The 26,573-nt window shown below is 37.3% G+C and overlaps 1 protein-coding gene across 8 annotated transcripts in view; it reads left to right on the top strand.

Annotated features, from left to right (window-relative positions):
- Positions 1-26,355, top strand: part of IL17REL (interleukin 17 receptor E like) — a 47,524-nt gene extending 21,169 nt beyond the window's left edge. The window contains exons 1-17 of one of the 8 annotated variants that reach the window (XM_042018246.1): positions 588-707; positions 5,683-5,832; positions 6,585-6,694; positions 8,519-8,633; positions 10,668-10,712; positions 11,547-11,686; positions 11,965-12,036; positions 14,261-14,315; positions 14,968-15,131; positions 17,437-17,484; positions 18,134-18,191; positions 18,518-18,663; positions 21,194-21,253; positions 22,285-22,342; positions 24,382-24,436; positions 24,645-24,708; positions 25,425-26,355. In XM_042018246.1, the coding sequence (XP_041874180.1) occupies positions 701-707; positions 5,683-5,832; positions 6,585-6,694; positions 8,519-8,633; positions 10,668-10,712; positions 11,547-11,686; positions 11,965-12,036; positions 14,261-14,315; positions 14,968-15,131; positions 17,437-17,484; positions 18,134-18,191; positions 18,518-18,663; positions 21,194-21,253; positions 22,285-22,342; positions 24,382-24,436; positions 24,645-24,699 (1,338 nt within the window). In that variant the 5' untranslated portion in view covers positions 588-700 and the 3' untranslated portion in view covers positions 24,700-24,708; positions 25,425-26,355. Of the gene's footprint in view, positions 1-587; positions 708-5,682; positions 5,833-6,584; positions 6,695-8,518; positions 8,634-10,667; positions 10,713-11,546; positions 11,687-11,964; positions 12,037-14,260; positions 14,316-14,967; positions 15,132-17,436; positions 17,485-18,133; positions 18,192-18,517; positions 18,664-21,193; positions 21,254-22,284; positions 22,343-24,381; positions 24,437-24,644; positions 24,725-25,424 lie in introns of those variants that run through there. The other 7 variants (XM_042018241.1, XM_042018240.1, XM_042018239.1 and 4 more) reach the window with 7 other exon arrangements.
- The last annotated feature ends 218 nt before the right edge of the window (positions 26,356-26,573 follow it).

A 26,573-nucleotide genomic window follows, 5' to 3' on the forward strand; every position in this document is an offset into this window, starting at 1 on the left:
CCCCTGAGAGGAGAGTCACAGTCCCCCCCTGAGAGAACAGTCACAGTCTCCCCCTGAGAGGACAGTCACAGTCCCCTAGCTGAATGTCAGCTGGCACGAGTCCTTACTCAGAATGCATGGCATTTATGGGACCAGTGTTAAGGTGGTGAGAAAGAACATGAGTATGGAGGGGATGCAGTTAAAAGTCCCACCAGAAAGTCTCTTGTCTTCTGCCAGAGAGCAGAGGGAACCTTTGGTGACTGGTTCAAGGGTTGTGAATGAATCTTGTTAGGATTAGGCAGCTGAGCTGGTAGTTGCACAAACTATGTGGAAGGTAGAAGAGGAAATAGGGGTGTTGACCCCTGCCCTGCTAGGTGAAGCATGCCTTCATGTCCTTGAGCAGTACAGGCTGAGAAAATCAAGCCCTTCAACCTCTTCTCAAAGGGAAGAACACCTGTAATTCTGTTGGTTAAAAACCTGTGCTGGGTGTTACGCAAATGCAGATCTAGATAGTGGAGACTCATAGGTACCACGAGGTGGTGATTCATTCCATCCATTTTAGGGCAAGGGGATTTATATTCTGGGAGGGAGGCAAGAGGGGTTGTCACTCTCTGTTGACTGCCAGAGTTGCTTAGATCACAGACAACGCATGGCTGAGGTTGGAAGGGACCTTGGGGAGTCATTTGGTCCAACCCCTGATGCAGGGACACGCAGATGATGCATGTCAGGTAAGCTAGATGTTTCACTCATAACTGGAAGGGCACTGAAAGGTTTGTAAATTAAAGATCCATATCTTTGAAGATGATATATGTGAAGCTAGTTGTAGGTTTTTCAGTGCTGTCTGAAAAACATTTATCAGCTATCTTTAACACAAGTAACATGTAGGATGACTCAGCCTTACAGGGATGATGAAAAAGCATTTTTTTGTTTTCATACTAATTCACTTGTGCAACAGTGGGTGTACACTCCTTTCCATACTTCACTGTCTATATTATTTTTTTAAATTATTTGTTATTTGAGGTTAAATTACCTTAAAAGACCTTAACTCTATAGTAGAGGACTTTGCAGAAGTAATTTCTTTTACCTTTTTTATTTCCTGAAATTTGCAACCACCACATCAGTAGTATTTGTCAATATGGCTTTGACTCTGTCTTCTTCCTCCTGCTCTTCTAGACTGTTAGGTAGTACATAAGTGTTGGGGTCCCTCCCCTGCCATGTAGCCCTGGGAGAGGGGCCCGGAGGGCACAGACACGGGGTTTCCCTGTCCCTGCTCAGCCTCGTTCCCATGGGTTGGTTTGTGCTCCCTGCGCGGGCAGAAGGACCCTTGGTCCCGTGACTGGAACAGTTCCTGGGCAGAGCCCCGGCCATGCGGCTGGAGAAATAAACATCTCTGAAACATCTAGCAAGAATCTGTCTGTCCATATATATTTCCTTTCCACGGGACTCCTGGTTTGATATATGTATGTTGCAGGATCCCCACTGCAACACATAAGAACTACTGTAGTATTTGAAATTCACTGTAATATATCCATACATGGATATAAAAATATCCATGATTTTAAAAAAACTTACACTTTCAGGAAATGTGTTTGGCACATTTGGCACATGTAAATCACCATGTTGTTCGATATCTTTGAAAGTTTGAAATGTTTTCTCAACACATAACCATGAAGCCCTTTTAATTTACTGTGCATTGCAATCTATTGTGAAAGAGAGGCTGTCAGTCTGAAATTTAATCAATTTCATAATTGCTGTAAGTACTTTCAAGTAGTGAATTTTGGCACTTATTAACTGAAGTGCACCATGCGGTTATTGTAGGAGAGCATATCTACTTTGTTGATGAATTTTGTTGAATCATCCTAATGAACAGATGCAGCAGATACTGTGGTAAATCATATGCAAATAGGTTAGAAATACTACTGTCATTTATACTCATGGAATGATGTGCCAGTGAAGCAATTCTAGTAAGCTTTAGAGATGCTCACAGATTTAGCACTGTTAGTATCCTTAAGCAGTTCAGATTCTTACAATACTTGTAGGCAAGACATATCACATGAAGAACAGTTAGGATTTTCTATTGGGTGTTGTCTCAGCCTTGTTAGAATAGGTTTTCTCTGCCTTTTTTTTTTCATGCTGTTCTCCAATTCCATCTTCTTACCTGAGGCTTCAAATTATCCATCTAATAATTTCTATTGCGTATTCATTGCTCAGCTCTGGCTTCTATCATCCAACTGTACATAAGGTGTGATTTTCTGTCATGACAGTTCTAGGTTGATTGCTGCATCATCAGATAAAATCAATCATCAGATTAAAAAAAATTATCTCCTGTGGTTGAGCTGATGGCAAAAGTACAAGGATATGTCTACATGCTGAATAATAAGCCTTGGTTTCCTTATGCTTATATGTGTCCATAATTAAGGAACCTTTTATTAAAGCAACAATCCCTCTCTCATGTAGGGCTAATTACAGCTATTATTCATAAACACAAAATTTAGGTAAGATTTACTCAGCAGATGGTTTGTGTAACAAGATGCATCTTTGTGTCTTCTTGGGGTATAGATAAAACTACTTGTGTGAAAAGGAAAATGGGGTGTGTTCCAGAAGAAAATATCTTAAGGGAGGATTAAAAGATGATAAAGTAGGAGTTTACTGGAGAATTAGTCAGAAATGAGTCTCATACTGTGATGATTTATACAATGAAAATTATTTTCTGTCAGGTCTTCCTCGTATCATGTATTTACTGTAATTCAAAGCTAGTACCCTCATGCATGATATGATCCATTTAAATTATTATTAATGAGTTTTGCAGCATATTTTGCAATTCTTATAATCTATCATAAAATTAATGGGAAAAAATCCAAAGTGTTAGCATAATTTCATTTTATTCAGTGCATTACATATTTGTTCTCAGTTTGAAAGTAGAAACTATGATCAAAGACAACATCTCTGCTGACAGGACAGTAGCCCCTAAACCTGTGTTTGTGCATCTGCCTGATGGTGATCCAATGCCAGTTATGCACCCAGGTTGACTTAGAATTCTCGTGAGATAGTTCCAACCCTGTGACGTCTGATGATATCATACCTCAGGCTGTAATAGCTAAGGAGAAAATTCAGCTAAGTCATGACAGTTTCCCCCAAAAATAAATAAATACTGTCAAATGATATGGAGAAATACACCTGAATAGAATGCTTTGTAAAGAACTGTCAGCTTCGAATATCTATCTATCTATCTATCTATCTATCTATCTAATCTATCTATCTCTAGCTTTCCACATATGTCTACATACGTTGCCTTTCCCTTGAATCATTTCTGTGCAGACATGGGAATGGGTGAAGTTACAAGGTTATAAACCTGGATCAAGAAATTTGCACCAATAACCAAACCTTAAGCAGAAACAGTTACTCCCAGATACCATTGGGTATCCACATCTGCATCTCATACGATGCCATCAGGAAAATATATGTTTGAGCAAATAGACAGAGCTGAAACTAATCATCACTTATCACATTATTAGTAATAGTTATCAGGTAGTTCTGCAATATGGTGAACTCCCAGTTAGTTGTGGGTGGATTAATTGACTGTTGTACAATAACTTTCCATCCTGAGATACCTTCATGATTATTACACCACTCATTCTTGGAACATGGAATACAGTGTTCATATCCAGCTGCTGGGCACTGTACTTCTAAAGGCTGTCTCATCTCTGTGGAAATGTGTATAAATTCTTCAAAAGTCAATGTATTCCAACTGCTCTTAAAGCCTTATTTGTAAATTTTGAGTGATCTGTGTTTTTGATTTGTTTTGCATAAACTGTCTTCTCTAGTTGCCGGTATTTCTTTGGGTAATTCAGAGTTGACCTACTGCCAGGTGAGGTAAAGTGTCCTTGTTTTCCCACGCTTTTCTACGTGGTTCACATCAGCATATCCTGTTGCCTCCAAAATATGCTCAATGACACAGAACCAGGATAACAGAGTGGAGATTCAGGTGTGAAGTGTTTGTCTCTTCTGACTGTATGTGTGTGATATGTATCACGCAGGACTTATTTCTCCTGATACCAGGTGTGAGGGCACTTAAGGCCTAGCAGATTTAAGCCAAGGTGTCACATTTTTGTCAGCCTGTCTTCACAGCCTGCAGTATCAGTATCTGATCTTTGACAAAGAGCTTCAGCTGCAACTGGACACTGGAAAAATGCGGATCTCAAAATACAGGGAGAAGTCCTGTTCAGATTAATGCACTTTCAGTCTTTGAATTTAGAGCACTTTCCTTCACTGGAAGGGTTGGAAGGATAAGTAAGAATAAGCTTTGTCTTTCCTCCTTCTCCACACCCTTCCTTTCCCCTGTGAGAACTGTGGATGTATCTTCCATGCGAGTCAATGAGCATCCACACTTGACAACAGTTCTTAGCTTGACATTGAGGGACGCACCCTTCCCTGATGATTCCCATTAAGAGTGTTATCCTGAATTTTATGGCAAGCACAGTATTTTGGCACTGCTGTTTCATACTTTCATACTCTTTGCCATACTTGTTGAACTCTTTCTAGGAGCATTTTGAACAGTTGACTAATATGAATTTTTTTTTTTCTTTTCTTTTCTTTTTTTTTTTCTTCCAGCCTCTCACCAGGGGAAGGAGAATGTTCAATAAAATACTTTGTTTTACTTGGGTGGTTTTGAACTTTCATGCTATGTACTGAAGGGAGAAGGCTGAGAAATATTTCAAAGAATAGTTTCAAAAGCTAAAAAGAGGTGTGCTGCGTTGCATACCACAAAGCCAAGGGACAAAACCTAATTCCCTGGCTATTTGTTCTGATAATTTCTTGAACTCCTAGTTTTTGGGACTACAAACAATGGATGTGAAGTAGAGAAGCCCAAGGAATGCATTGGGGATTAAATCCACTGTACCAATATAAATTAATAAATAAATAACTGATTTATGTGCAGGGCAGCCTGAGAAGTAGAAAGAGATGAAATATGCTAACTGATGAGGTTTGGGGCCTTAAGACTACTTTTTCCTTCTATACTAGCCTACAGTTTTAGCTCTGCAAACCCATTTCTTAAGGCTTTGGAATGACTAAATTTCTATAGGGAAATAGAATGAGACATAGTAGCTGTGTTCTGTGCCTACTGATTACTGTGTTCTGTGCCTTGAAGAAGGCCTGAATAATATTTATTCTGCTCTTGTTCTGGTATAAAGCGGAAGGAAATCCTGTAGGTGTAAGGTATTCTTCCATGACTAGGAATGCAATGGTGCCCTCTTGTGTGAAAGAGAAATTTTAAAAGTAATTGAGACCATCAGAAAGTCCTAAAATTAAAATACTACTATGAGAGTGCTCATAATATCCAGGTTTTGAGAAAAGTTTATATAAACTATTAGTTTAGCTGTGATCTAGCAGATCTAATTAATTAAAAACAGTATTAGCCTAGGTGTGTTCTGCTAATCTTAGTTGTTAGAAGTGTGATTGCTTCCTCTTGTGGGGTAACATTTCCCTAAGCCTAGAAATTTATACCAACCCCCTACATTGCTAACCAGCCAACCAGCTATTGTTGGCCATGTGAAAGTCTTAGGTAAAGTACTGGCTTTGCTAAAGTCAGTGGTGACTTTCTTACTGATTTCAGGAGACCTGGAACTTCCCCTGTAGCGCTTGCTCTGCCCCAGACATCCTGTGTGCAATGAGGTTTCTCTGTGCTTGTGTTTGCATTTACAGGTGGCATTTTTAACAGCTTCTGCCATGATTCTCCTGCATCTTTATCTTCTATGGTACTGAAAAGCATGAAGATCTCAACAGTGATGAAATGTGTCCAAGGAAGCCCATGCTCTCTTCATTTAAACATTAAAGGAGCACTGAGTCTAGATGGTAGGAATCAGCTTTGCTACTGAGCCCTTTCTGTTCACTTTGTGTTTACGGCTGTTCAGCCAAAATTTGTTCTATATTGTAATATTTGGGACCAAGCTGTTTTCATGCAAAGATATCAGAAAAATGTTTTTGTGAAAGCATTTTACTGCAAAACAGGATGAAATTGTGACCCTTCTCAGGTGAATGAGAACTGAGATAATGAATTCTGCCTTCCAATATAACACACATAACTTGTCCTCTATCAGTGCCCCAAGCACACAGCTGCCCTTTTCTTTCTTGCTCTGGCATCCATGCAGGCACACACAGTAATTCTGTCTGCTCTGATAATCTGGACATGAGTGACTGCCCCAACAGAAGGAGAAACAGTTTAGTCATCTGAAGTTACAGTTCTGCACTAAAATAAAATGAAAGTACACAAACTTCTTGTGCATAGTCTATTTTTACTAAGATCATGCCATTCATGTGCTCCATGTGTTACCGTTTAGACATTTCCTAGCTGCTTCACTTAGAGTTAATAGGTTTATTTTTAAATTTTGCATAATTAAAGCTTCATTTATAGCAATCTGTATTAAATCCTTGTTCCTACTCCCATGTGTGGGTTATATATAATGTCCCTTTTTTAACAGAGATAAAATACATGTTCCTTTCACTTAGAAGGAAAGCTTATGGTATGGTATATTTTAATTTATGTTTTTGTTCTTCTTAAAGATGCTTAAATTATATTTTTGCAATCTGTTCCTAACTCATTTCAGAGAATGTCCGTGGGCTGGAAATATGTTCTTTTTCACTGGACACACAGCAATCTCAGTGCACAAATGTGAGATTCACTAGGAAAAAAAGCAAGATGCTTAATGGAAAGAAGGTAGACTCCTTTTTGGGGGGGAGTAGTGTACCATTTAAATGTTTACAAGCCTTTGGAAAAAAATATCTTTTGTATCTCTCTTATTTTCTTCTTATTGACTTTGTGGAAAACTGCAGTGAAACATATGCTTCAGCATTGCCAGATGAAACTCCACAACAAAATTCCCTTTTATAATGTATACATTCAATTCTCCACCATTTTTGTACTTCTTCCACTTACCTTTTGATAAGGGAAGCTGCCTCTGCAGAGCCTAATTTTCATATCAGTCTTGGTAGCTTTCTTTTTGTGCCCCCCAAATTTTGTGGAAGATTTTCTGACTCCAGTGTCTAGGAAGAACAATGCTACAATGATTTTAAGTGTGTATTGCTTCACTCAAGCCATGTCAATGGAGTTTACACACCTAGAAGACAGACAGGTGCCTAAGCACTTGTGCTCATCTGTCCTAAGCCCTTGTAAGGGGCAGTATTTGTTAAGGGAAAGTATTTGTTATTAAAATTTGCAGCTGGGGAAAAAGAAAAAAAGAACCACCCTTGACCAACTATTTAAAAGGCATGAATTTTTGCAGTTACTGGTGGATAGCTGTTATTAATCCTATACACAATGTGTTGCTTCATGTGCTTTGTACACCTTACACTCATTGCACAAGGAACAAAGTTCTCCTGAGCTGCAAGTGCAGATTGCACTTGGTGTCACTTGATGATGGAACATCCCTATGGGCAATGCAGGGCCACTAGTCAGCAACCAGTATCTTTTAGAGTAAGGCAAGTTTATAGGCAAGAATCAATAAACATATTTAATGAAATTTTCCTAGTTTCAGTTCAGTGACTAAAATGGTGACATAACACATCTTTTACCCTCCAAATGCCTTGTACCAAATAGGAGAATATCCCACATGAAAACAGATATGGAATTTAATAGTTAACTGATAGCAGTGAGGGAATGACCTGGTAGAACTGGACCTCAGCTTTTGTTTCCTAAATTGCTTTCTGTCTCATAAACAGAAATAACTCATGTTATCGTAATTAATAAATTTTCTGTAGTTGCCTTTAAATATTTAAACAGACTTTTTTTTTTCTATTCTGCAAATGTTTGGGCTTGTAAAATGCCTATAGACTGGGGCTTTTGTATTTTCATGCTTTTAGGATTATTCAATATCTTGTAGATATTTGGATTTCCAAAAGTGAAGCTGATAGCAACATCCTGGATTAGAAATAATGATACTTTTTGAAATCCTTTTATTAAGTTGTATCTGCTTTTACATTCCTAATGCTACCTTATTGACTGCTTAATGCTGCTTGTAAATGTAAATATATCTGAACAAAAAATATTTCTTGCTTAAATATCTTAACCAAAGGTTTTTCTGTGTGGATGCTAGCAAGGGCTGGCAGAGGAATTTTCCTATGAAACTTTTCTTTCTCATGAGAGAGCAGTTAGAGAAATCCAGCTTCTCACAGCTCCTCTGTGAAAGCTTTCATTCTCATGTGAACGGGATGGACAACAGTTTAGAGAATGTAAACCATTTCTACACCTGCAAGTTGTTTTGAGAACTGTGAAAATTATTTTCCTTCTCTAAGAATAATATTTGGAAATGGGTGTCTTACTGCTCAACATATCACCTTGAGAGGTGGTGGGTCAATAGGGCAATCATGTAATTTCTCTTTTACGAACCATGCTATAAAAGCTATGGGTGATTAAACGAGGTCGCTTCGGCCACATCATCTGACCTGGACTTATGTCATGATTTCGCTGTTCTCTGGGGATAACAGCAGCATTTCTGTATCTGGAAGTCATGCATGAACTTGATTTTATAAATGTTTTAAACAGGTACAGGTACAATTCAATTGCTTTGAAGTCAATGTAGCACAACACATCTATGTGACCATGAAAACTGTGCCACATTACTGTGAAGTCAAGCTGAGTCAGCAGTACTATGTTGAAGGTAGGAAAACATCTTAAATCAGATGTTTTTCAAGAAATATCTCATAAAATATAAAAACCAAGCCCAACCAAAGAAAAAAAACCCCTCAAAGGCAAAAGCACATCCAAATCAGGTTCTGGGATACACTGACCCAACTGATGGTAGACTGCATAGGCCAGGACCAGTCTTAGTTTATGTTTCAGTGGGTTTTTTTGTTAGCAAGTAAAGGTCTCGACTTGATGTAAACCCCAGAGTTTGTATGTAAAAGTATGTGGAAAACTGAATTTACACTATGCATTTGTCCCAGTTGCCCTTCTTGTGATTGGCATGTGCTCTTTCTCTGGCTGTAGGTTCAGCCCTGCCTGCTCTCTGTGCCTCCAATGAGCTTCTGCTTCTCTGCATGGGTGGGCCAGGGGTGGCTTCAGAAGCTGAGGAAAGCTTAATAAGAAAGCCTATGAAAATTTGTTTTTACTTTCATTAACTAGCCATTCTATAGCCTGTTTATATGTAACTGGAAAAGATTAGGTAGCATTTTTCCATGTTGTTGGGATGAAGTGATGCCTTTTCTTGGTCTTAAAATCAAGAGTCAAGCACGGTTAGAAGGGGAAAAGGGATTTTACCTTGGTATTTATTTTAAGGATCTTTAGGTGCACCGAAATGCACACCTCAATGCACACCTTCAAAAGATCTGGTATAACATTATAGGTTTTACTAATTAGCATATCTAACAAAGATTCCCCAGTGAGAGGCTTTAATGGGCCCCTCTCCCCAAGGAGCCTTCTCCTGGATGGTTCTATCTTAGTTTACAGAATGTGTTCTGGAGACGACCTTGGGGTCTGGGGCACACTGTCTTCTACTTATGAAGCTTCTAAAATGTTTAGTCTCTCAGCTTGACAAACAAGTCCAAGAATGTAGGCAAAAAGCACTAAGAATACAGAAGTTGTAAAAAAAGGTATAACAGGGGTACAAAAGAAAAGGCAAAATATCTTCATGGCATCAGAATTGCCTCCAAATTTTTTACAAATTATGCCATGTGCATACAAAAATTGATTCAGCACCGTGATCCAACCAAAATACAGTGTGGCCAGGGAAGGAAAAAGCAAAAAAATGCCATGACACCCCTTGTTCGATCCCATGCCTGGGATTGTCCTGCTTTCCCTTCTCCAGAGCCCATGGATGGGTGGTTCTTGCCTTTGCCCCTTGGTACGGTGCCATCCCTGCTACATGATTGGACACTTTGGTACAAGTAAAGCATTTTTGTGCTTAAAAAGCCTTTAGTTTCTTATAAATCCTGATTCACTGTTGATGTATACAAGTACCTTGTGAACAAAAGTGGGGGGAAACAAGGCCCAGTTTTTTTAATAAAGCCCAGTTTTAAGACACATTGCCAGGGTGAGTGAACAAATGAAAATAGGAAATATTTCTTGGTGGAAAAGAACTTTGTGGGGAAATTAGAGTAATTCTAATACTATGTTATGCAAGGAGGGGTGAAAGCAGCACATGAAAAGTTGTTTTAATGTTCTTAGGAGTTAAGTTTTGGAGATAAAAATACCAGATGTTCTGAAAACGTTGCCTGGCTTCTAATTCTGGTAAGCTCCCTAGGAGCTAGATAGGGTGTTTCTTTCTAAGGCTGGAGTCAGAATAGCAAAAATACAGAATTATTGATAACAGAGAAATGAGCCTGGTAAACAACGGGAGTTGTTTTTTGAGGAAGAAGTAACCAAAATTAATATTATTGCTTAAATTATTGTTAGGTTCTAGGTGAAGAAGTGTGATGTTATATCCTCAATTGCAGCCTTAACTGCTGATGATGTTTCTCAGTAGAAACCCCAGACTGGGGAGATAGCTCCTTAAGGCATATTGTGATATAATCTCTGTGTGTGGGAAGAGTACTTTCCTTTTTTGCTGTTTATCTAAAAGTGAAAGTAAATCTGCCTTTAAAAAGAGGGATGAGAGAGGTTTCCTGTTGGGAATCTATTGGATAATTTGGCAGTTTGTTTACACAGTTATATGAATAAAGCATCACTGACACAAACTCTGGTTTCTACTTTTCAGATTGCAGAAACAGTGATGTGGGAAAATATATTCCAGTTTGTTCAGGTGAGCTGACCTTCTATGCAACTTAGAGCTGTGCGATATTTCTGCTGACCTATACAATGACATGTTTTCATACTTTGATAAGCAGGGAGAAAAAATTATGATTTCCAACTACCACTACCCATAAGTGCCATGTAGTTGATAGGTAATGTTCTGGAAATACATTTCTACGTATTGAAATGGTACACGGTAGTGTTCTGGAAATGTATTTCTATTGAAAATGCTACATGGCAGGTAAAGATTTTGATAGTCTATTTGATTCCTAAAATTTTGGAAATAGATTTGTGTCCTTTTAATGCACTTTGGATTGCTGGTTTTATGTTTTGTCTATAGACAAACCTCATAAATAGACCGAAATTAATTTGCCAAACTGCTGTACTGATTTTGGCATACCCATGAATATATATATAAAAAAATATCCTCTCACATATTGCATTTGTCTGTCATATTCTCTATGTAACAAAATTACAATCTTGGGATAATCAGCCCTTATAGTAGTATTAGCGCGTATATTTCAAATGTTTGTACATAAACTACATAAGATTTCAAGTATTGAGGCTGAGGTGAAATTGGTAGGTGTCTCGGCCTCTCAGTATTACAAGTTCTAAGCTAAATAATGCTGACTGACGATTACATCTCATAAAAAAGAACATGAGGGCTATCAGGTTATAAAAGTAATAATAATTTCAAACATTCTAAGTAAGAATCTATAGATGTTGAGTTTCATCTCCATCAAGTTAAGAAATATATTCTGTGCCTTTTATAAGTAGATAAAATAGAAATAATAAAATTATAAAAAAAATATGTAGTAATTTCATGCTTGATTTTTTTTTTCAGCTGGAAAGTTAGATTACAATTTAGACAGGGCAAGGAAAACTGTAACAGTGAATGTATCTAACTTCCCCCGAGATCAAGATTATTACGTTCGCCTCTGCCACAAATGGTTTACCTGTGAAGATGTCGGGGCATTTGCTGTGGTGAGTTAAACTCACAGTGGTTTGGGGAACTGGTGGGGGATGCCTTGCAGGTGCCAATGCTCATTAAGGTCACAGTTATAGGAAATGCCATCTATATCTATATCATCTATATCATCTATAAAATCTATATCTCTATCATCTATATCTATCTATATCTATCTATATCTATCTATATAATCTATGTTTATACCTATGTATCTATATCTAATCTATCTATAATTTAGCTTTATTAAAAGTAATTTACTGTCTTGGATTTATGACCATCTTTTTCATTTCAGATAAAAGGAAAGGAATCTTTTAAATCTGTTTCTCTGAAATATTCTCAGCTACTCCCTTGTCTTTGCGTTGAGGTAATACAGTCTGGAATTTGGTATATATTTGTGTATCTGATTAAAGAAATTTTATCAGGGATTTGTGCTAAGAAAGGAGGAAACACCTAAAGAAAAAGGTTCTAGACTCAAGTTTTTGACTAAGACTTTTTTCACTTTAGGATTACATAAATGTAAGGAAGAGATTTTTAAGGAAATGCTAATTAAAACATGGCAATCAGAAGAAAATGGGATACAATTTACAATAATTTATGGAATGTGTTGTGTAATATTTTGACTGATTTTTTATAACCAGTGAAAAGACAGAAAATTTAATCTGACTGAATATCAGCAGCATTTGAGATAGTATTGCATGAGAAACTAAAACAGGAATTGAGGAAACTGAGAGTGAGAACAAGATTTGTATGGTAGATAATACCTAGCTGCAGGGCTAACTCAGCAACTCCTTTTGGATGGGCCTCTGCTGGTAGGGAGGTTACTTGAGGACCACACTGAGAGCCATTCTCATTCAAATGTTTTCATCCAATGACATGGGCACAAAACGCAGGAACGTGTAATGGAATTTGCTGGAACACTGTTGGGACATGTAATCAAAATGGAAGAGAGTCAGGGTAATTGGAAGACACTAGAGGTCTCCATTTGTGACATAACTGAAGGATGATGCAGTTTAAGGTATGAAGTACAAGTTCATGCACTTGCTCTAATAAGAAGAATTCTTGCTGTAAGATGCGAGTCCCCATTTAGAAATAACAGTGGAAGAAAAAAGATCTAGGTGAAATAATTGATCACAGGGTGATTAACTAGCTTGCTTCCATAATGTAAGCGTGAACAAAAGTCTAGTGAGTTAGATTATTCCAAGCTAACAGGAAAGTATGGGCAAGGCCTTCTTTGAAATACTGTGAGGAATCCTTGTATTCATATTCAAGAAAGATTAATTCAAAAGGAAGATGTACATAAAAAAAATCTGTACTGATTGGGGAATGAAGAGACTGTTTTACAAAGGACATTCAAAGACCATGTTTCCATTAGCCTGGTAAAACACATGGAAAGAGAAGATATGCTTGCTGTGTAAAGGTCATTTATAAGGGTCACTTATAAGGAAAAATAAGATATGTTTAAAAAAAAAGCCATTCTTGCAATGAGATGAAGGGGGATAAACTTCATTCCATTAATATATTCAGGTTAGTTACAAATTTTTCTGATAACCTGAGAAGTGAGATTTTGGAATATCTTTCATACAAAGAATAAAAGGTCCCAAACAAATTTAAAATTATCTTGATAGCATAGAAAGATAGTATGTGAACCTAGTTTCTCACTGAATTTTGGGGTAGATTTACCTTGGGGATTAAGAATCTAAATGTAGATATCCAATACATATTGCTGCATTTGAATTAGGTGTCCAAACTCTTAAAGTCAATGGAGATCTGATTAATGCAGTCAGTTGCTCACCTGACCAAAGGTAGGTGGCCCTTTTGGAATGTGCTGGACTGCACTGTAGATTCCACTGGCTGCACTGGCTAGGTCTTCCCATTACTGTGATAGTAATTTGGGCACTTTAGTCACGCTTAGATGTCTACATTGTGGGACCTAAAATCACATACCTAAATACACAAGCAGAACCCCAAAATCTATTCCAAGCCTAGGAAATTTTTTAATTCCACCCTGGAAATATGAGGTCTCTAGAAAAATATTATTCCTCTCAGTATATACACAGAAAATTCTGCAATAGGATTGCTGAGGAAACAGATGGGAAGTCTAAATAACAGAAACATTTGCACATGAATCTAAGTAACTAGGGTATAGCAGCACTCATACACATACAGTTGAAGACTGGGTTAAGTGTTAGTCTTCAGATTTTAAGGATGCATCCTTTACCATTGGCCAGGCCAGGAGATCTGATATTATGATTATTGAATGTTTTGTTACCCCTAGAAAGTAATGAAACTGTAAGAAACTTAATGAAAATCAAACTGGAAGACTTTCTAAATGAAATTGGGCTAAATATACGACTTAGCAATAGTAGGAATATAGTGTTAGAAGGGATCACCTTAGTTCAATGCCCCTAATGATGAACAATAAAATAAAAATATAGTTCAAAATTTCTTTTAAAAAATGACTTCCAAAGCTTTCTAACAAACATAGCATCATTATCTTTGGTGGAAAAATTTTCTGTCATATTCTACCTGAAATGTTAAAAACATGTGTGTCTGAGAATCTCTAACTGATGCCTACTTTTTGGCTGTAGGGTTGGCTGGCACTTCCAGATGCAAGGAGGATACAGCTTTGCCCCTTTGAAAATGGTAAGTATTGCGTGATTACTCTTTATGGGAGTGATTTTCAGCAGGTCCATTAGTATGTCACAATTTAATCTACAGTGAAAATCATGTATTGCAAAACTTCAAGGAAGTCATCATATTGGTTTATTTTACTGTGGGTAGATGAAATAACTTACTTTCAGACCAAATAGTTCACCAAGTTTATGCCAACATAAACACTAAGTAACTTTCTAGTCATTTCCCACATTTTCTTAAGTGACACACAAACTGGCCAGAAGGAATGAAAGGTCGGCTTAGAAATGATGTGAGAAGAGGTCTTCCAGGAGATGTTTGAAGAAGGTGTACAGTACCCAACTTAAAGGAGAGAGCAGGGGGTTGAAAAAGGCGGTTAATATGTGAGTTCCATGCTTAATGCGAAATTATTCACACAAATATTCCAGCAATGTCAGAATCTGGTCTGAGATGGCAGCTGAAAAAGAAATTGCCTTATTTACACACACATATGAAAGTAAATGTTTTACCAGGCAAATAGAAAAAAGTGTGGCCTAAAAAGTGTTTTATTGTTTTAAGTCCAAGGTTTTGGTTTAAAGCAGATGTAGAAGTACCAGACTTATTAACAGTGTTGATTCATGTCTAGACATCTTGAATAATGTTTTCCCTCTCTCTTTGTGCACAGATACACAGGTTCTATGGGATAATACTGTTTATAACCCATTGACACAAACCCTTGCTTGGGAGCCAGCCTGTCCTGTCCTTGTCATGGTTAACCTGTGCAGGTTCACCAAGTCGAATGACCATTGTGAAGATATAGAAAACTCTTTCAGAAATTCTCCTGAGAAAGTAAGAGCTATGTGGATTAATTCAAACTGTGAGGTTGAAGGCCATCACCAAAGGTGTAATGTGAAGAGCTAGACTTTGGAATAAGAGCAGTTGCAAATTCCTCTCTTCTTCTCAGATACTTAAAACTATTCATAATCACAGTCTGTTCTTGCACACTAATCAAATGATTTATTCAAAATGGTTATTGACTCATTATAAAGAAATAAAAAGTGGACATGACTGGGTAGGTAGTAATGTTTGCTAAATTCTTTGGGGTAAATAAGATCTGCTTTTTATTTATAGTTCATGTCAGATTCCCTTTAAAGTAAGGGAGACAGACACATTGTGAGGACAACTCATCCGTAGATAGGCGTAATATGTTGGAGGGATTTCTCTCTGATGGTACTGCCCTCTTTTTACTGTCACAAGAGTCTATTTTGATTAGATCAGGTTTAGATGGTTAACATTTAGACACTGAAAATGTAAATGAGATGAAGCTAAATCTCTTTAAATATTTCTGGAGACAGCAGTACTTTGGTAGGACAGAATTGTTTTGTAATTAAGAACTTTCTGAAGTGCCTTCCTCAACCTGGTCCAGTGTCTTGAAATTGTGGGTGCTGAAATACTGTGTCCCTTAGTTCTTCCAGGACTTATTTTCTCAAGTTGAAAAGGGTTTTCAAATGCATATGTCTTGAATGGCTTAACACTTCAATCTGAAATCTGATGATACTGAATGTTCTGGGTTTTTGAGGTTAATTAGAATTCGTTTCATCTTGAAAAGTAAGTTTCAGGCTTGTCTGATTGTGGAGAGAAGGCAGTAAATTTAAAGTAACAACTGAAAAGGTAAATAAGATTAAATACAAGATATTAATTTTTGAAACTTTTGGATTAATATTATTATTCTGATGACATGATTGGGGAGGGGGTGGGGCTGACTCAAGACTGTAGAATGCTTTTGTGATTAGGAACTCCTGGCCTAGCCTTTAGTGATTGTTCAAATCACTATTTTATGAGTTTCGACAAAGCTTTGATCTTGAAAAAACAGATTAATTTAATTTTACATGTGAGTGATCCCTGTGGGTTTATTCATCTGCTGGTAACAAGTACGACTCATTGCTTGCAGGAGAGAAAAAGAAAACAAAAAGAAAATAAGACTGAAATGAGGTCTGGCTGGTAATGATTGTTACCAGAACAGAATCCAACTTTGTTACAGAGTATGAGTGTTTTTCTGTATTTACTCATTGCATTTAATGGCTGAACATTAATATTAATCATAGAATCACAGAGTATCCTGAGTTGGAAGGGACCCACAAAGATCATCAACATTCATGGATAGAAATAATTCCCTTTTTTCCTCATTAATTCTAGGAAGTTTGATATTGAATTTGATCCATTTATTGTACTATAACCCTGAAAACCGTCTCTGTAGTGTGCTGGAAACTACTGCAGATTCCTCAGATAGGGCCAGCTGCCCAGTAAAGCCACACAAGGCCACACACTCTAATACTATGCACATGTACTGACTTAGGCTCAAAAGCTGCATCTCTCCTCTTTAATGAGGCTGGGGCTTTCTCTGTCAGTGACAACGCTGACTCCAGGTCTGAGCAGACTCTTACAGAACTATCTTCTGGAACACCACTGTAGATGTACCTGGGGACATATGTTATGTTCTCAAAAAAAGTTACAGGAAGGAAGTGTTTGGCCGTGTATTGTGCTCAGTCACTTGAGCAACAGGGTTTATTTAAGTAGGATCACTTATATGTCTAGTAATTGTTTATATAAGACAAGGCTTTTTGTGGTAAAGCCCTTGGTGGGTAAACAGTTGTTAATCAAGAAAATAATGTTTTGTGGATTGCTTAAGTGGATTTCTAAAATTCAGCCTACATTTCACTGTTCTGAAATAGGGATATGGAAAACTGAAAGATTTCTCAACTGATGGTGGAATAGTTTTGGGTGTATGTTTAAGTGTTCTGCTGAGTTGTTCATGAGTGGCAAATAAGGGATTGAAACAAGATGACTGTGTAATCAGAATTTTGCACAAGCCACCATGGAATCAATTAATTTAGCTCTAATGGGTCAGGCTGACCATAAAAAATACTATATGTTGCAGATAAAAAGAAGAAAATTTTTCAGTAATCCAAAGCAGCAGTTGTTTCTAACTCTTTTATGTGATTAACTGCCTGGGATATTTATGAAGTAAACAAACCAGTTCCCTTCTCAGTAATCAAACCATGAAAATTTTGAGTAATTTATTTTACTAGTGAAATTGATTAACTAGTGAAACTAGTTAATAGAACTAGCTAATGCTGAGTTCTTTGTCTTTCAGCAGGTTAAATATTCTCGTGTGGACACTCACCCAAAACTTTGCATGAAGGTAAAGGGATTTCTTTGTAAAACACATATTAACTGCCCTTTTTCTGTCTCTAAAAAAAATGAGCTGCTGATATTCTTTATGATCAATATTTTGTTTCATAGGTCTGATGAATGGGAACTAAGAATGAAGGAAAAGTGAAAGATTAGATTAGAAGGTGATTGTTTTGAAGTGCAACAGCAATGATAGATAGGACACAGGTCAGATTTTGCCCTTCATTTTTTCTGTTTAAGAAAAGCACAAAAAAATGGTTTTCATCAATGCAAACTCTGAAGAATGTGCTAAACTTAACATATAAAGTTTTTCAAATATTTGAAAATAAAGTGATCAATACAATACATTTAATGGAGTATCTCTTACTAATCTAGTTGAGGAAAAAAAAAGCCAAATAAGGCTAACACAGGCATATTATTCTTTTCGATTACTTTTAAGTCAGTGGAACCAGATGTTTCTGTAAAATATACATGATTATAAATATCTGAAGAATCAGGGGATCTAATTTAAGTCAAGGGTTGGAAGATATCATAAAGCAGGAAAGCTGTGAATTAATCTTCTGCAACTTTCTGGAATGTTCTGATCATCACTAGTTGAATATTTTGCCACAGATTGAAATTAAAAATTTGGTTTTCCTAACAGATTTTTCTGCTTTCAGTTTACAACCAAACGAGGATCTTGGATTAAATGTCCATTTGCTCATGGAGAATTTCCAGGTAAATATATGTTCTTAAAATTACATAAAATTATACTATGGAAAATATTTAAATCAGTCACTAATATGAGCTGTCTCTGTTAAGTGAGAAGTGTTCACAACACTGTAAGTTAAGTCAAAGAGATTTGAAAGCTCGTTACTTCTATGAATCCTCAGTAGATCTAGTGTTCATCAGCATAAAAAGTAACTTGTAGGAATCAAAATAATTACTTGCATATCATTTGATAGCATTTAACAAATACAAAAAGATTTATTTTAGGCATAAATTTTAGAATATAGTGTATGGTCCCTTTACATCTAAAAGTAAGTCTTTTCCCCTAATATCAGCCTGGAAAATGAGGACTGCTGCAGTTGCAGAACAAATACAAGTTTTCTTCACGTCCCAAACCAAGGCACAGTTCTCAGTGCTTGTGTGTAACAGGACGCAGATGGCTTCATGTGAATCTCTTGGGATGCACCATTCAGTCTCTGTGGTTTGTATATATTATTTCTTAAGCACTGTAAGACTTTTAAACATACCTAACTTCATTCATTTATTATTCCATTTATTGTTCTGCAGCTTGAATCCATTAATAAATCATGTACATATTGGAACAATTACTGGAACATTTTAAAAGCATGTAGTTCTAATTCTGATCTCACACTGAAGCAAGAAATAAACAAAGATCCTGAAGTCAAATGAGTCACATCAAAGGATGTGACTATTGAGCATATTCTTCTAATGTCATTTTTGTAGTGTGGTATTTGTATTATGTATATAGCAAATGTTACTGTTAGTATTTCATATATGGGTCACTGATATAGCTGACCTGGCAAATCACACATCATGAAATGTAAGACTTGAGGCATCAATCCATGATGAACTCTAAATGTCACAGCTGCCAATACAAACTCAATATGCAAAAAGGGCTAGTTTTCAGCCAAATTATCTTTTTGAGCCAGCTGATTGTGTGGCTACACAACTGCTTCTTCCAGCAAAATGGGGACAGAGTGGGAAAAGATTATGGGAGGATGAGATTTCTGTTTCAGGCAGCAGCTAGTCATGAGAGCCTCATTCCTCTCTCGCAACTGTCTACTTCTCACACATTTTCGGTACATCACTGTGGTTTGCCCTTGCCCATTAACCCTGCCTATCAGTTACCTTGTTGGCCCAAACGGTGGTCTACTGAGACACACATCTGGAAAGTGAGGTCAAACAGCAAAAGAGTGGCCATGGCATTATTTTTCAAGCAGGGGACTATTAGCAGGATATATTCTAGTAACTACTAGGACCACCACGCTGAAAGACATCCCTCTGGTTCAGCAGCCAGCTCCACAGTAGTCTTATGTCCACTGCTAAATATGTGCTCCTGCTGTCTGCTCCACTGACCAAGTACATGAGGTGTCATATAATGAATTTTGAGAAATTTAAGAAATCTAGATGTTGTGATTTGAATTTTTACTCCTGGCTGTGCCTGTTGACTTCACTATAGGGGGATGTGCTTTTAGAAGATACAAGCATAGCTCCTCCATCTGCCCTCTCTTTAAGATATATTCCAGCTGTACTTATTTGCCACTATATGCAGGGACACAATGCAGCTGTGCCTTCTTCAAGTACTTGTGGTACTTCTAGTGAGAAGGGTGCACATACAAGGGGTTAGCTGATAACCAGGGAGCTATGAACAGGGATTTCTTAAACATAATGGGCTGGAGACTGAATGCTGCATTTGTTTTCTAACAATTCAGTTTAGATAGTTATTGCACCTCTGGTGCTGAATGTAAAAGAGCAGCTGTTAAAAGCAGAGTTCTCTCACTCAGCTCAATCTGAGGACATGTGTAAGCGGAAGGTGACATCTTGCTCCTCTAGGAGATCCCAGAGCTGAATAACCATGGGGGAAGGCCTGGGAAAAAACAGCTATCCTAATTAACCCAGACCACAGAGGGCATTGGTGGTAATATCAAGAATCTGTCCTAATGGGAAAAGCTGTGTGGAAAATGCTGTATTACTGGCAGAGATAGAGATCTGTAAGGTAGAAGAGTTGTTGGTGCTCAGGGAACGTCCAGAAGCGCTTCCCTTCAACTGGTCTATTTCACATGAAATCTATAGAGTTTATACCTTCTGGTTTTAAAGGTTCCCTGTGTGAATTGCTAAGTGAAAGGAGTAACGGTGGAGCACCAATAAATCACAGCTAGATAATGAAATGTGTGTTTCATGAAGGCACTGATGCATTTAAAAATGATGTTTTCTTCCCTGTGGTACAAAGTTGTTATGTCCTCTGCTACTGTGACAGAAGGGGATCCCACATAAATTACATACGGTTCCTTTCTCAACACCTTGCACAGTATACACAAACTTTTCATCAAGACCTAACTCTGTGTTCTCAGAAACCAATGTTGATCCCTAACTACTAATTCCTCATCAGTCATGTTTGAAAAAGAATATATTCATCTAATTTTCCCCAAATTACTTTATGAGTTTGCCACTCTGAAGAGAGTGGTGTAGGATTCATAGCTATTGGTGGAGTAACAAACATTATTTTGAGGACAAACCATAATCAATCAAATATTAATGTCAAGCCAGTCATTTAGGACAATTTTACCCTGAGGCTCAGCTTGTTCTCAGCATACAATGGGATGGGATGTCCAGAAGAACTGTAAAGACAGGGTCATTCCTTCAACTCGTACACCAGGGAAAAGAAATGAAGATGGTGTGAGGAAGCAAACATGGTGTGAGCTGCCACACTGGGGGGAGAGTGTCCTCCTTATGAAGCCCATAAAATGCAGTATCATTAGCCCTCTTCCTGTGCTGCCACACTGTGCTTGGCAGAACTACACCAGCTGCTTATGGTCATTGAGATCTGGAGTTATCTTCTGAAAATAAATAACCTTTCATTAATTTTCTAACACAGCAGAACATGTAGCAATATTGGCAACCAAACCAAAGAGCTGGAGAGACACAGTATGTTTTCATTGTTCCGGGGTATGGAAAATAGTATGTTTCAATTTCTTTTTTTTCTTCATTAGGGAGATTCTGTTTCAATCCCTATGTCACGGGAAATGTGTGGCTCAACAATTTGCATTCAGGTATGTGTCTTGCTTTTGCCAAGTACCCTGTACAAAATAAACTAATAAACAAATCATTAAAAAACCAAGCAAACCAGCAGGTACTCTCACTGCTTTCTCCTCTCAGCTAAATCTGATTACTGTGCAAATCGAGTTGGCAAAGAGCATTATTTATAACTTGGTGTGCTGCCACCACCTTGCTTTGAGACGACATTAATTAACTGAGAAGTTGCTCTCCGTGATCTTGCTCCTCTGTCAGTGGTAGATAAAAGGCTACCACCAGGATATTGCTAATTCTGTCTTTATATGTTCCTCCACAAAAAAAAATTCCAAGCTATCAAATGATCCAAGTAAATAATAGATGAATTTTCAAAAATTGACATTGGCTAGAAAAGGTGAGGCATATAGCAAACAGCCCAGCACATGCATGGTATCCTAGAATTAGCGCTCATGAAAGTAGAACTGAGCAAATTATTTCTAATATTTCTGCACACTATTTCCATAGCTGAACTTTATTAAGACATTTTATTCACAGAAAATGGGCATGAAGCTGATAGATTTATTCCTCTCTGGAGTTAATGTTCTCAGCAGACACTGAGTGAAATGAAACTGATAGTGCAGCTCTGAGGCTCCAGTAGCTGCCCTGGAAGGCCCTTCTCAGCTTTACTTTCTGCTGCTGGGAAGAAAGAGGCAAGATGAAAGTGAGATTGGCAAGAGCCTTCTGAGTAATGAGAGTAGTTGTTCTTTCCCTAGTGAGAAATGAAATTTGGTGGTAAGACTGATATTTTCCTGCATAAATTATTTATTTTGTAAATAAGACATGTCAGACAAGACCAACAAAAATTATGATTAGCTCTATCATTTAGAGACCTAAGTGATTGCAACTCACTCAATATACACTAGACCAGCAATCTCCATATGTGTTTATTTAAAAGCAGATTTAAAATGCAGTCACTTGAGTAAACCAATAAAGCAATCTCGTTTTGTCAACACAAGTGTTTAGTAACAGTTCTGCTGAAAAGGGAATAAGCCTCAATTCTTTCTTTTAAAAGGGCTGGAGAACAGATGTAGATTATTCAGTTCCACTGCAGGTCTGTGATACCTACTGTGGTAAGTATGCATGATAACAAAAGAAACATTGGGTCTTGATTCTGTAGAAGAGAACATTTCAGGTGAAGTGTGTTTCCACTGGGAAACTGAGGTGGGATTCACCCGACTGAATGTAGATGTGTGCATGAGAGCTAGATAGGCTCAGGTTCCTTTACAGACAATGGACTCATATACCTCATGAGCTATTTTAATTAGCTCTGCAAGGGCAACTTGTGTGGCTGGCTGCTGCCTCTGCTTCCTGGGTGAATTTTCCACCCTGTGCCAGATTCTGTGTGTCACACCTGTATTTACCTTCCTGTCAGTACATGAAAAAAACCATGCCTTGGCAAGAGGAACACAGTGCTGCCATTGCAGTGACTGCAGCACAATCCTGATGTCAGTTCCCTACCACTGCAAGTGGGACAGCAGCCCTTCCCTCACCTTCCCAACAAGTGGAAGTTTGCTTCTGGATATTATGATTATGATTTGAGGTACACTCAGATACACTATGGAGTCAGAATATTCTGAAATCTCCAAGCCCTGAAAGTAAGGCAGTGTAGTTCAGAGCAAATTAAGGCTGTGGGGTTTATGATTAGGAGTACAGGAACGGATTGACTAATTTAGAAATAAGAAGTCTAAAAGGAATCATGCTGAGAGAAGCCTCAATCTGAGCATTTCCAAAAACACCTCCCCAAACTCACACAGCCAACCAACATCCCCTTCCAGTTCACTCCAAATATAGTAAATCCTGTGACAGATTTTCCCTGTTGTCTAAAAGCACCTGTCAGTGAACTACAGCTTTAGATCTGAAAGCCTGATAATAAAAAGAAGAGAGCTTGAATTTGTAGTTTGAATGTAGTTCCCTGTGCAATCATTTGTATAATGCCAGTTCAGGTTTCTTCTCCACTGAAAAACTCGTAACAAGCCCACTCAAGATGAATAAATTAAATAATCAGAGTGTTGTGTTTCATACAGTGTGGATGAATGTTCATTTTTCATGTTTTCCATTTAATAAATGCAGAGTATGACAAAAACATGTAAAATAATTAAAAGCTCTAGAGCTGGCAGTCTTGGAATTTCCCTGCATCTCATAATAGGAGAGACTATGTGTAGTAAATGAAACTAGGAGAACCCTGAAAGCTGACTAAAGAACTTTTTGGGCACAATATTTGATTTAAATGTTGAACATTTTGTCACAAGTTTTTTTGGTTGGTTGGTTTGGTCTTTTGTTTTGCTTGTATGTTTGTGCGTGGCTTTTTTTTTTTTTTTTTCCTTTTCTTCTGATTAGGAATTTGTAGAGATTCAGAAAAAAGAAAGAGAAATTGTGCACTTACCAAGAATATTAGAACTATAATATGTCATCACTGTGCTCATTGTACATTAAACTTATGCTTCATGGATTCTGACATAACTTACGTTTTTGGGATAATGGGATCCACATTAGTTGGTAGATAAATCCATCTCTATCTGTGGACCAGTGTTCTCAAAACCTCCTTCTAATGTTAAATGTGCATGTTAAGTATTACCATTAAAGATATCAAGCAGCGTCAGTGTGTCCAAAAGAGTCATGACATTATTAAAAAGCAAGATTACAGTCATAACAACATCTATTATAAAAAAAGTCAGTGTGTCTAACCATCAGGAAGGCTGCTTTTTACCCAGGCTTCAAGAAGAGCTTTCTGGCATGTAGAATTTATTATGCTACAATGGACTGCGTTTTTCTATAAGTAGCTGTGCTTTGGGAATTACAATGGCTTGGTCTTGTTTTTTCTACAATGATGGAAATGGGAAAATAATTTTTTTTTTTTATTTCCATTTAATAGCGTTGACTTGGAGGCAAAGGCAAAACTTTGTGTTCTTTTTAAATTTTATATTTCCTTTGACCACTTTTCTGGGTTCTGTTTAATAAAGCCAAGCATTTTGAGACATTATTTCACCTATAAAATAAGAAACTTGTGTGTTTTGTATGAAAAAATAACCAAAATCAGTTACTGTGAGAATAAATATGTGAATCATAATGAAAACAAAATGGCAACCTATATTTGAACTTGTTCCCTCAGGTTTTCATGGTCAGTCATACAGTGATGGAAACCCAGCAAAGGCCATGACACATAGGTATTGATCTAATGCCCAGTTTAAAACATCTGTGGGAATGTGTGGAGTTTTTAGTCTTGAAACCATATCATTGGCCTTGATACAGGAACAGAAGGAATATCTGAATGAATTTTGTATATAGCTATAAGGAATATCAGGTTCTTAACTCTCTCACTGAAGACATTCCTTGGTTGTGTGCTCTCTCTCCTCTTGCTTTCTCTCTTTGCAGTTTAGTCTGGAATCAGAGGTCTGCTGCTAAAGTGAGAAGAAAGGGAGGCAAATAACCAGTGGAAGTGAGACATTTGTAAAGTAAAAAGGCAACCTTTGAGAGCCCTGAAACAAACTCAGATCTGCTGTGCATGATCATGCTGTGCATGATATTCACATTACTAGCAAGTGTCCCCTGCTTTCTCACTGATGTTTGCATGCAGATCAGTTCCCCCTGTGCTCTCACTGATTAGACATGTCTGCTCAGCCATTCCAGTGCTGCTTCTTATTGCCACAATCCTTTACAAAATACCTCTCCTAGGCTACAGACAAATCAGTTATTAATGCAGCCCATGGAGGTGCAATTTGGTAGACCCCAAGCCCTTAAAAATTCTCTTCCTTTAAGGACACCCTTTCAGAGCCAACCTAGAAGAGTGTAAGCAACCTCGAACTCCAGAGAAAACAGAGATGGTCTGAAAAAGCCTTGTTAAAAGATGGGGAAAAGATGCAGCCTTGCAAAAGCTATGCAAATCATGTGGTTGAGAAGGGGCTACCATCCTTGCTTTGAGGCAGTCTTTGGCTTCTCCCTTGTCAGAAGATGCCCTTCAGAATAAAGTATCCTGGTTTTGTTTATTTGTTCATATGAGCACAGTTTGAACTGTGACAGTCAAGAACACAAGCTGTAGACAAATGGTTAGATTTGTTATTTTACACCAACTATATATGAATGCAATGAACTTTTTCACATTTTGGAGAAAATAACCTCACAAAAATCTTCTTTCCTCTTCTGTTTTTCTCCTAGGATGAAGAGTGTGCAGTCCTTGCATTGAATTAAACATGTTCTCAAGGTTCTCAGTATCTCTTCAACATTGTATTTTGGTGCAACTTGCAAATCTTGTCTAACACTCATGATACTTTCTAAATACTGTGAAATTATTCTCATGAGTGAAGAATTTAGCAACTTGAGCCTACTCTAATATGACAAATTCAGATTATGATCCCTCATTTCCCAAGTATTTCAAAACAAAAAATGTCTTAGATCACTTAGAAAATCAGGTCCACATTTCCTATCTAAAGTAGCATTTTATATAAAACATGCTATACTTGAGTACTTTCATAGTACTGTGTACCTATAGAACAAGTATTTCAGATTTTCTTGTTTGTAACCTTCATTTTTAACCATAAGCAAAAATTTTTGAGAAATGAAGTATGGAGGAAGTTTTCTCAGCTTTGATACATTATTCTTCTTTGCAATTTCCTGTTTTGACTTTCTCATGCCGTTCTGATAATCTCACCATCACAGCCCATATTCCTCAAGTATATCTAACAACTGCTTTCTGTGTTTGCATTTGTGTTTGACATGGAGATAATTTTCCTATTTGTCTGAGGTAGTACATGTCTTTGGTTCAATATCTATTTAAAACTGCCTTGTGGAAATCCACTCTAGAAGGAAATAGTTTAATGGAAATATTTTTTCCCCATTATATCATTATTTATACTCAATTGTTCAGGATAATATTACACAGTGTACTGATTATCAAATATTTGGCCTTTATTTCACTGAATAGTCCTGTCAAACATCCTTCCTATTGTGTAACATGGGAATAAAGGCAACTAAAAGATGATTAATGGCATATCATGAAACCATGTGGAATTGATCATGTGAGGTCAGGAATATGGGTTAGGAGTATCTGGAACAAGAAGTTGATCAATAAAAAATATTTTCCATCTGAGTGTGTGGGTTTTTAAAATTTGTTTGTTTTGTTTCAAGACATTCATTGAGACATTTACAGAGTATGGGATAAGAGACATATCCACTGCATTGAAACACAAGATTTTTTTGAAGTGCCCTGGAGAGGACAAGTTCTTCTTGACTCCTTTGATATAAAACCTTTATTGTTTATACTGCACATCTATTAGATCTAGTCTCATTCCAAGCACTGCTGCAGCT

The sequence above is a fragment of the Corvus kubaryi genome, unplaced genomic scaffold, assembly GCF_017639235.1.
Source record: "Corvus kubaryi isolate FWS band 111438036 unplaced genomic scaffold, C.kubaryi_AGA036_p1.0 137, whole genome shotgun sequence".
In the NCBI taxonomy this organism is placed as follows: Eukaryota; Metazoa; Chordata; class Aves; order Passeriformes; family Corvidae; genus Corvus; species Corvus kubaryi.